The 10650-nt window shown below is 44.2% G+C and overlaps 1 protein-coding gene across 1 annotated transcript; it reads right to left on the minus strand.

The window, feature by feature from the left end:
- Window positions 1-23: 23 nt before the first annotated feature.
- Window positions 24-10141, minus strand: ugdh (UDP-glucose 6-dehydrogenase). Its single transcript, XM_083634795.1, has 12 exons — window positions 9913-10141; window positions 8974-9135; window positions 8385-8486; window positions 8011-8211; window positions 7712-7909; window positions 7445-7592; window positions 7243-7337; window positions 5469-5599; window positions 4605-4744; window positions 3155-3246; window positions 1323-1433; window positions 24-1003 (listed from the first exon to the last, which is right to left on the minus strand). Exons 2-12 carry the CDS (start codon window positions 9133-9135, stop codon window positions 890-892), a joined length of 1494 nt encoding a protein of 497 aa, XP_083490921.1. The 5' UTR covers window positions 9913-10141; the 3' UTR covers window positions 24-889.
- Window positions 10142-10650: the final 509 nt, after the last annotated feature.

Genomic DNA, 10650 nt, shown 5'->3' on the forward strand with positions numbered 1-10650 from the left:
ACAGGCACGAGACTTGAGGACACATCACGTTTTATTGCATTGGCCCATTTAGTAAACAATCATACTGATGACACACTGACCAACATACAGTAAGATGATTTATAAAAATATTTTAAAAATAGTATATATATTTTTGCCATTGAGTGTCAACATTGATTACATAGTAAATACATTGTATTAAAGTAGATGAAACTGATCAAAACTAACTGTTCTCTTTAAACAGTTTATAAGGGACACTTTATACATGATTGCTGCATTTGAAATGAGTAGATCTTGCTGTTGACGACGGCATGGTCCAATCCTCTAAGGACTGTTGGATGTAAATTACCGGTATATGATTTTATGGGCATGAACAAACACTTGAATCAATTCTCCTGGATTTGAGATGAACTTTAGTGCAGCGGTGCGAGTCACCTTTATCACTATCTTAATGTTCATGTGATACTACGGTATATATTTTATGTTGTGATATGCATTTTATAATTGCTGTAGCCCAAATCGCTCATCTGGGACAATAACATTTGACTTGACTTGAAATTAATTGGCATTCATTAAATATATAAACCCTGCCTGTGTGTCTGGTTTGCAGACCACTTTGGGAGAGCCAAACTCAATTCATAGATCTGCTTTAACCAACCTGCCATCTATCCAACATTCAACCTGGCGCAAAGTTCAACCTAATATTAGACAGGAATTAGTCAACAGACCGTTGGCTAATTTTGTCCATTAAACGTGTACCAACAAGAGGGGCTGGAACCTGTTACCTGGCTGAAATGGTTAAGACCAGCTGTAGAAATGGTGAGAAAGGAATGTGTGTGTGTGTGTGTGTGTGTGTGTGTGTGTGTGTGTGTGTGTGTGTGTGTGTGTGTGTGTGTGTGGTGGGGTGAGTTTAGACTTTGGCTTTCTTGATGGGAGGTTCCGTGGCACCGATGCGAGGAACGCCCACAGCTGCAGGCGTGTAGGGGATGCGTGTTGACGTCACCTTCTTACCGATGGTCTCAATCTGCAGACAGAAGAAACGCAACAAAATTACAGAGAGAAACCAAATTGCCGCCATTAGCTTCAAATTGGACCGTTTCAAACGGTGCCCCCGAACAAGCATAGCCAGCAGCAACCTCGCACAGCTGTGAGAAAACGCTTTCTCTGGCTGGTTTTTCACTTTCAGCTAACTTTTCACAGGCATGTCCCTCCTCAATATAGTTGCCTTGTTCACAAACTACAGTACACACTTGTATTATTGTGGTATCTTCTGAGCTCTAGTTCTAGCTAGGACCAATGTTGTTACATGATTTGTATGAAAAGTGTGTGTTGTGTGTGCTCACCTGGAAGCCTATACTCTGCAGATCATGGTGGAGGTGGTCCAGCACTCGCCGACCGTCAAAGATGAAGGCCGGCTTCAGCATCTTCTTGTGTATCTTCTCATAGTCCAGCTCCTGTGGTGAAACAGAGCGGTCTGGCGTTGACATTGGGCCTTTTTCTTTTTCTTATATATTGATCGAGTTAGGGTTGGGCCGATTTCCGGTTTATCGTCCGGTTCGGTGTACGAGCTTAAACCGGGTTGATTTTATGCAAACCAACATTTGTCATTATTTATGTCTGCGGGGTTGTTTAAAGGCCGGCTTTACCGTGGGGAATATGAATTAAATATATTAATATGAATTAAATCTCACGCCCCTAAGGTTTTCGAATCCGTTGAAATTTTTGAAATTGGTTGTTTCCCGCCAGAGATATCACCAGAAATCCACTCTGTGTGGAGGGGGGGGGGGGTGGTGGAGGGGAGGGGCGGGTGCGGGGACCCGAAATACTACATTTCCCACAATGCACTGGGCTCGCGTGGCCTTCGTTTCCATGCCCACCCCTCAGGCAATTGGCTGATATCAAACTCCAGTAGGTGGCGGTAATGCACATATATGTTTGCCAACCGCCATAAAACTCAAAGAAGAAGAAGAAGGCTTCGACAATAAAACAAGAGAACAAGAAAAAATCGAAAATAAATCGAAAATAAAATTGCACCAAATTGCACCAAATTTAAACCGATGTATATATGTCGGGAGATGTCTTCATAAAAAAAAATTCATGCATTTTAAGGCATTTTCGTAGGAGTTACGCGCATCTGATGTTGTAACTATTTTCTGTAAAAATGGGTTCATTGCTCAGCGTTGATTTCCTTACTTCAACTCACCTACTACTAGATGTAAAATTTGACGAGCTTTCCAATGCCGCCAGTCCCGTGTCTTTTGGTGCTTCCGTTCCAGAGATATGGTCTCTTGGCAAGGAGCTATGGAAAGCTAACCTAGCTACAGTATGCTATGCGGGTGAACAAGATGGCTGCCTTTTGCTTTTCGTCGAGAGCTCTGAAGGGGCGTGGAGGACCTCTAGAGGCGGGACCATGGCTCACAAGACTTGTAGTTCATAGGCGCTCGAGTTCCGCAACGGGGAGGGAGGCCGGATGACGCGTAACGCGTCATCCGGCTTCCCTAAAATATGTGAGAGATGCCTGATAAGTCAGGCAGTGAAGCTCCAATTTCAAAAATTTCAACGGATTCTAAAACCTTAGGGGCGTGAGATTTAATATATATTCATATTCCCCACGGTAAAGCCGTCCTTTAAGTAGTGCTGTGTGGTGGTGTGAACTGTGACAAGCATGATCAAATAAATACACTTCCACGTGTTCCTGCAAAATGTAGTGCACTCATTAAAAATAGTATATTATCCATAACTGGGGATGCGTGCGAGCACAGGAAACGGAATCTAGCAACAGGAAACTAGCAAGCCAACAGATACTGGCTAGTCACAATTAGCTCGCAGAAAAACGCAATTTCCTCCGCAACACTTTTGAAAGCAGCGTCCATGTTTGTCCAAGCATGTTTCACTAACATCGTGGCGTTTTTAGAGATTGTTGGTTACGTGAATAGCCACAACTATGTGCAGCTGGGGATTTGCCATACCACTGGAGTCGCTTTCATTCATGCGCTATAGGCGGCTGCTGAGTGAAGTCAATTGCGACACTTAGTGGTGAAATTAGGTATACCGTTTCGGTGTGAGTTTTGGTATAATATCGAACCGGTGTAAAAAAAAAAAATCAAACCGGCCCAACTCTAGTCCCAGTCACAATTAAGATGAGATGGTAGAAAAGAGTGTGTGTGTTTGTGACCTTGAACATGTCCCACTCGGTGCAGATGACCAAGGCGTGTGCGCTCTGGCAAGCCTCATACGGGTCTGTGGTCACGGTCACCAGCTCCGACACTAAAAGAGAAAACACACATGTAAGTAGGGATTCACCAGTATCTTAAAAACGTCGTCATCTCGTCTTTGTGTCTCTCACTTAGCCAGTAATCATCAAAGCTCTGCAAATAAAATAAAGACAACTAAATAATTTTAATGTTTCAATACATCGAGTAATTTGGTTTTTGTTGACATTTGTTCCAGGGCAGCATCAGCTGAAATCACTGCTGACTGACTGCCACCATTTATATCTGATAAAATCACCCAACGTTTGCCCTTAATTACAGAGGCAGCCACTCAGAATTGCCGCTCCCAGCTGGCTGCCTGCCGGCTGCCATACCAGATGAACTGAACTATGTTAGTTACACCATAATGGAGATTGCTTTTCAAGGAACGGAGGACATCTATACGGTTTATTAAGGGATTGAATAGATTTAAGTTAAGCTTAAGTAGTTAAGTTTCTGTTTTATCTTTGTTTAATCGGCCACGGATCTGGATGGACCCCATCACAGATCAGCTGGCGGGCTGCATCTGTATTTCAGGGTTTCTACACATGCTGTGTTCCAATTCCAACGACAGGTCGAGTTTCATTTCTCTATTCTGGTGCTGTGCAGTGGAACAACCTGCCTCTCTCAATCAAAGAAATAGGAAGTACTAATTAAAGTGGCTTTTAAAACGAGGATCAGGAAACTGTTTTTTAGTAGCCTTCCTGTATAACCTGTCTATTCTCAATGTGATGTGTGTGTTGATGTACACATATCCTTCTGTTTGTTTTACTTTCCCCCCACTTTAGCTCAGTTATGAACATTTACGTATGAGACTGATGCAACGATATATGTTTTATTCACACTTTAATTCCATTTTAATGCTGTAATGCACTTTCAGCAGATGCCTGTCTCCACGTCGGATTCTCGGCACAACAGGGACAACGGAAATAAGTCCTGGACTTTTTCATCATATCCTTGCATATTTGTTCCTACACATGTATTGCTCATTGTTTAAAATAAATAAATACGGTAATCATAATCATAATTGAACACTTTCCCCAGATATTTTTCCTGGCTGAATATGATGATTTCAGAAACTGAATATTGTGTTCCATATGACTATATAACTATATTATATCCTATTAGAGGCTGAGTAACTGGACAGTCAAATGGGTCAGATCACTGTATGGGGAAAGGTCATGTTTCACCAAAAGGAATATCACAGCATCTGAACTCTAAATTGATCCGACAGCTAAGATGTGCCATGTTTGATCGGGAATGAATCATTTCCATACAGTTTCACACATTTGTTTTGGACTAGGCAGATGTTGCAGACTTTCCAGATCTGCACTGGAAGTCTGTAAACACACACACACACATATACACACCGACCTCTTTGTGGGTTGTCCTCTGAGATGTTGGGCTGCGAGAGGTCATGGATGATTTGTTCCTTAAGGACTTTGGGGTCGTAGATGAACAGCTTGGCCCCCTCGTCCATCAGATACTTGGAGATGTAGATGCTGGAAGACTCCCTGCGGTTGAGACACAAACACGCTCTAATAAGCGCCAACTCTCATAGAGAGGTCATAGTGCATGGCAGCATGTTGCCATGTGTATTTACCCTCTATGGATAAGAAGGTGAATGGAGAGAGATGTGTCTTTGGTGCATGTGTCCAAAGAGCTAAATACATAAAAGGTTCAAAAGAGAGGTGTGGCCCTTAACACACTCAGGCTTTGACAAGACAAAAGCCAAGCTTATCACTAATATGACAAAGCTGTGAGCAAACATTCAAGTATAAAAGAGCACAACAGGCAAAATAGTTGTGGATAGGTGTGAGAAGGGAATGCGAACGAGGGCTGGGCAATTATATATCAATATTATATCTATATCGTGATACGAGACTAGATATCGTCTTAGATTTTGGATATCGTAATATTGTGATATGGCATAAGTGTTCGCCTTTTCTTGGTTTTGAAGGCTACATTACGGTTAAGTGATGTAATTTTCTGAATTTACCAGACTGTTATAGCTCTTCTATTATTTGCATTTACCCACTTAGTCATTATATCCACATTACTGATGATTATTAATTAAAAATGTCATTGTGTAAATATTTTGTGAAAGCATCAACAGTCAGCCCTACAATATTGTCGCAATATCGATAGAGGTATTTGGTCCAAAGTATTGTCATATTTGATTTTGTCCACCCAGCCCTACTGCGAACACAAGAAAGAATCAAGTGAAAAGAGGCTGACCTAGTGTCGCCGGTATCTTTCTTGAAGGAGAAGCCCAGCAGAGCGATCTTTTTGCCCGTGACAGTGTTGAAGAGGCAGTCTATGATCCTGCAGGCGAACCGCCTCCTCTGGTACTCGTTCATATCGATCACCTGAGAAAATAAGAAGGCACGGAGTGAGAACAAGGCAAACACGGCGAGAAAAGACCTCGAAGAAGAAAAAACAAGGCCAGGTCGAAACCTGGCATACGGCCGGTGCATGGGATCGTCACTCATGTATACCCATACACATTTTAACAATCAACAGAACACATATAAGCCGTCATCTGATTTTCCACCTTTTTTGCCTGTTTGTGTTTAGGGATCTGCTTCGATACTCGATACAGATACGATACTCGATACCTAATGGATAAGAAACAGAATGTCCACAAGGTTGATCACATTCACAAATTCAAGGTTTAGTAACACTCTTAACAGTCACTGGGGGATTGAAGGACACCTTTTGAAATGTGTCTCTCTGGTGTTAGAAGACCACCATATTAACTGAATGTTTCTGTATTAGAAGAATAACTAAGTGAATGTTTCTGTGTTAGAAGAATAACGCCATATTAACTGAATGTCTCTCTGTGATAGAACAACGCCATAATGTAGGCCAGTGGTTCCAAAATGGTGGGATTTTGCATTATTGCAATTGCAAATATAGCCTAAAACTATACAAAAAGTGGGTGTGTTGCTGCTTTGATGTAGTAATTTTGCAAAGTTTCAAATTAATTCCTAGAGTAATATATTTTGTCAAATTGTATTTGACATTAGTAAATAAAAAAGCATTTAGAGTGATAAGAGTAATAGAGGCTATTTTGCACCGATAGACTTAGGCTCTGAGATTTTGTCGTGCCATGGGCACAAAAAGAAAAATATAAACTGCAGCACTGGCACAGCACACTATAGGCTATGTAAAATGGCTCAGACTGAAAAGTTATTAGTGTGTCTGCCCAGTAACACACGATAACATAGTAAGGGCCTGTGTCCACCTACCTAGTGTCTTTTTTAAGGGTAACCCAGGTTATTTATTTTGTTGTGACACATTACAGATGTCACGCTTTCCCGACGGCTCCTGAACGCGTCATGTGCAGGAGGCTGGAGAGAGGATGCAAATGCGAGTTTGTCGGTCTGCTCTCAACTCCGTGAATATCGCTTTAATCTTCATAACAGCGACTCATTACCCGCTGTACACAACATGCACTAGTTCTGCACAAGCACTCGCGGGTCTCTCCTCCTTTCACCGACTCTCTCACTAATCTCACCGCTGTTTACATGCTTTTCCGATCGGCTAACACGCTAGTTATAGCCTACTTAGCTCAGCTGTTAGCTACTTAGCTTAGCTCTCTGCCTCGCGGTAAGATGTTCATGTTCCTTACGCATAACATTCATGTATATTTGCTGGAAGGGGAGACATCTCCCGCTACTGTTGATGTCCAAAGACACTGGGAAATGTGTGTTTGTTTATTTGTTGCGTCGCGTGTAACGTTAACATGAGCGCGGACCCTCTGCGGCCGTGAGCGACTCTGTCAAGCTCAACAAGATCAGATCATGGCAGACAGGAAGTCCGGAAACCGGACATTCGTCAAATAAAAACAATTTCAAAGTAAAAGCCCATCTTGATGAAAGTGTGCCAGGAGTCGTGCCAGGAGTCGTGTATGCAGCGATTGGGACACACATGGTCATATAGGCCAGTGCAAGCACCGGCCTAAAAACATGAAATGAGTCGTGGTACGTTATGCTTGTGTAGTTCCTACCTGTTGCCAGTAGGTGGCCACCTCAGGGAGGTTGAGAGCCTCACACAGGTACACCAGATTCAGCACGTCCTTCTGGAAACAGCTGCCACCAAAACCTGGCCAGGGTGAGAGGGAAAGATAGAAGACAACACTTAATTTGTGTTGGATGGAATTAAAACAGAGCATTTTAAACCCTTGACTTTGTGGAGGCACGTGCTCTTACCTACGCTGGCTTTGAGGAACTTGCTGCCTATCCTCTGGTCCATGCCGATGGCCTTGGCTACCTCCTCCACGTCGGCTCCTGTGGCCTCGCACAGAGCGCTGATGCTGTTGATGCTGCTGATTCGCTGCGCCAGGAACGCATTGGCTGCCTACACACACACACACACACACACACACACACACATTGTTTTTGTTTAGCATACATAAAGAATAATAGCAATAAATAAAAGAGCAAGTAGACGATCAAAGGTGCACATGGCTCACTCACCAGTTTGGAGAGCTCGGACGACCATGTGTTGGTGGTGATGATGCGTGCCTTGGGGACCCAGTGTTCATAGACGGCACACAGCGCTCGGATCGCTCGTTGGCCCTCCTCTGTCTCGTCTCCGCCAATCAGGACGCGGTCTGGCTCCTTCAGATCCCGCACTGCTGTTCCTTCTGCGAGGAACTCTGGGTTGGACAGCACCTAGACGAGTGGCAAATGGGTTTAGAAAGTTGCACATTAAACCCATCTGAGAGAATGTCGTTGCTTGTGCGCATGCGTAACATGCACGCAGAAATACACACGTGTAGGTTGAGGCTGGGTTTGGTGTTGGCATCAAATATCCGCCTGATGCTCTCGGCGGCTCGCACCGGGACCGTACTCTTCTCTGTGACGATCTTGTAACCATCGGACACCTCTACAATCCGCCGGGCGCATGCCTCGATGAACTTGAGGTCGGCCGCACGACCCTTCCCCATCCCATAGGTCTTGGTGGGCGTGTTCACCTGTGGAGGAGGAGGTGCAAACGCTCCTATTCAGTGGCTTTTTGCCTCGTCGCTAGCAAAAAAGCGATATGTGAACTAACTTATGAATGAGATACATGTGTTGGTGTGTGTCTGTGGTGTGTGTCTGTGTCTGTGGTGTGTGTCTGTGTCTGTGGTGAGTGTCTGTGACTCACAGAGATGAAGACGAGGTCGGCATCCTTAATGGCTGAGTCTATGTCTGTAGAGAAAAACAGATTTCTCCCTCTGCATGACTCAACCACTTCTTTCAGACCCGGCTGGATAGAGAGAGAGTGAGGGGGGGGGGGGGGCGGGGTCAGTGTGGTGGGGGGTGGGGTCAGTGTTAAGGAATGCCGAAAACGTGGCACAAGAAAATGTACATGCGTAATAACGATTCATAATGGCCATGTCACCAGCCACACTAGTAGTCACTCCCGAATGACGTAGTCATAACGGCTGTAGCTGTTGCAACACCAAGCGGTCTGGAACTCACTTACGAATCCAGTGATTCCGGGGTTTTTTCCTCTCTCTCCTTAAAGTTCTGTTACTGAGCAATATTGTACACAGCTTTGTCTGGGGTGGTTGCTTAGCTACACTTTTTCCAGCGCTGTCCTGAAGTGCTACTGATTTCATTGACAACTCTTTCTGGATAGATGACTCCGGAGTGTGTGGCATGTCAACAGAGAGATGGGAATGCCAGCCATAAATCGTTTAGCTTTAGCTCAGTTTCAATGGACATTGTATTGGACTGTATTAGTGCCATACCTCGTATATGGGCAGAGTGTCCGAGTTCCAGGCTTTGATTCTGGACTCGTTGATGTCCACAACAGTCACTGTGATCTCTGGGCACATTTGGGCGATCACGCTACATGTTGGGCCCCCCACGTACCCTGCACCAATACAACAGACCTTCTTTATCTGAAACATCTGGAGGGAGAGAGGGGGGAGGGGAGTTAGAGATACTCAAAATATATACAGCACATATGGTTTAATACAGAACTGATGTTAATAAATATGCATGCAAAATAACGCCCGATGGAGAAAAAGCACATGCATCAAACCACAAATAAAAACATGACATTTCTGCCCTGTGACAAAGGGATCTAATAAAACACTGTTTCTGGAATAAAGAAGATCAATAGCAACATTATCAAGGAGGGGGGGGGGTCCATCCATCTGTCCTTACATTTCAGTGCTAAAAGGTGTCACAGCGTAGCCTCCGTGACTCTGCTCACTCAAGGGGGGGTCTTTGAAAGATCTTGCCTGTTATCTAAAGTGATTTTCAGAAAGACCAAGAAACTGGTGGCTAGAGCGTTCCGTGTTAACGTTACATGGTAGCTTTCCTAAACTGAAAATACTCCCAAGTACCTCAAGACAGTGCCCCTGTTTTTCCAGTCTATGGTTTCAGCGCTCGAGTAAAAGACACGTACCGTTATAGCCTGCTGGAATATAAAGACCCTTTCATTGCAGCTCAGCCACGTATAGGCGAGTTGAAAAAGAGCTTTTATTCCAGCTAACTACAGTTGAACTATCGTTAGCTAAGCTACAGAGTGCCACTGCCCCTATGCTAGGATTTGTAGGCACTAGGCACTGATACAATGTGGCAGGACCACTGACTGTTGGGGGAGCAGTCTGTCTAGCGTTAGTTGAACACAAGAAAAATGAATGGGCGTAAGCTATGCTAGCTAGCTAACGTTATATTACCTCTGCCAAGTCGACAGTCAAAGAACTTCAGGAATGCGAAGATTATGTTGGCTCCTCTTTCAGACGTGTCCTCTTGAAGCAACCGTCGATTCCAGAAGCGCGATTCTGATACAAAATGTCTTCGGACCGGGGCAAACCAACGACTCGACAAACAAACAAGTCAAACCAACAAGGTTTAGTGTAACGTTATGTCCCAACTTTCCCAGACCAAAGTTGCCTGCGACTCGAGTACCCCTATTAGAACAGCGCTCTGCAGAACTGACCGAACTCACTGAACTGAAGCACCTCTGTCAAGCCAGCAGCATCACATCGCCAAGCAACCAAGGGGACACTTCCGGTCTAGTATTTCCAAAATAAAAGCACACGATACCTGCAAATTGCTAAGTGCAAGAAGCAGACTACTTTTTCTTGTACAAAAGGTGTGTGTGTGTGTGTGTGTGTCAGTCACAATTCTAGGAGATTTCCATAAGTGTTAGTGACATGTGGTGAACGGGTGAAACAGACTACAGCTGCTGAACTCTGGAAGAGGAGAACCGTGGACAGAAACCTGAATGTACAGTGGGATCAGGCTTGGATCCTGTTTTCTCAGGGAGGGTGTCACAGCATGACCCTCAGGCTGTTTAGGTTTGTATTTAACCGTATGTCTCTCCCTATACTATACCCTCATGCAGCTATTCTGCTACCCAACTGTTTGATTAAAGACACCATTAAAGAGCACCCTTTCCTTTTACAGCAATG

This window comes from Poromitra crassiceps, assembly GCF_964638095.1.
Source record: "Poromitra crassiceps genome assembly, chromosome: 4".
NCBI lineage: Eukaryota > Metazoa > Chordata > Actinopteri > Beryciformes > Melamphaidae > Poromitra > Poromitra crassiceps.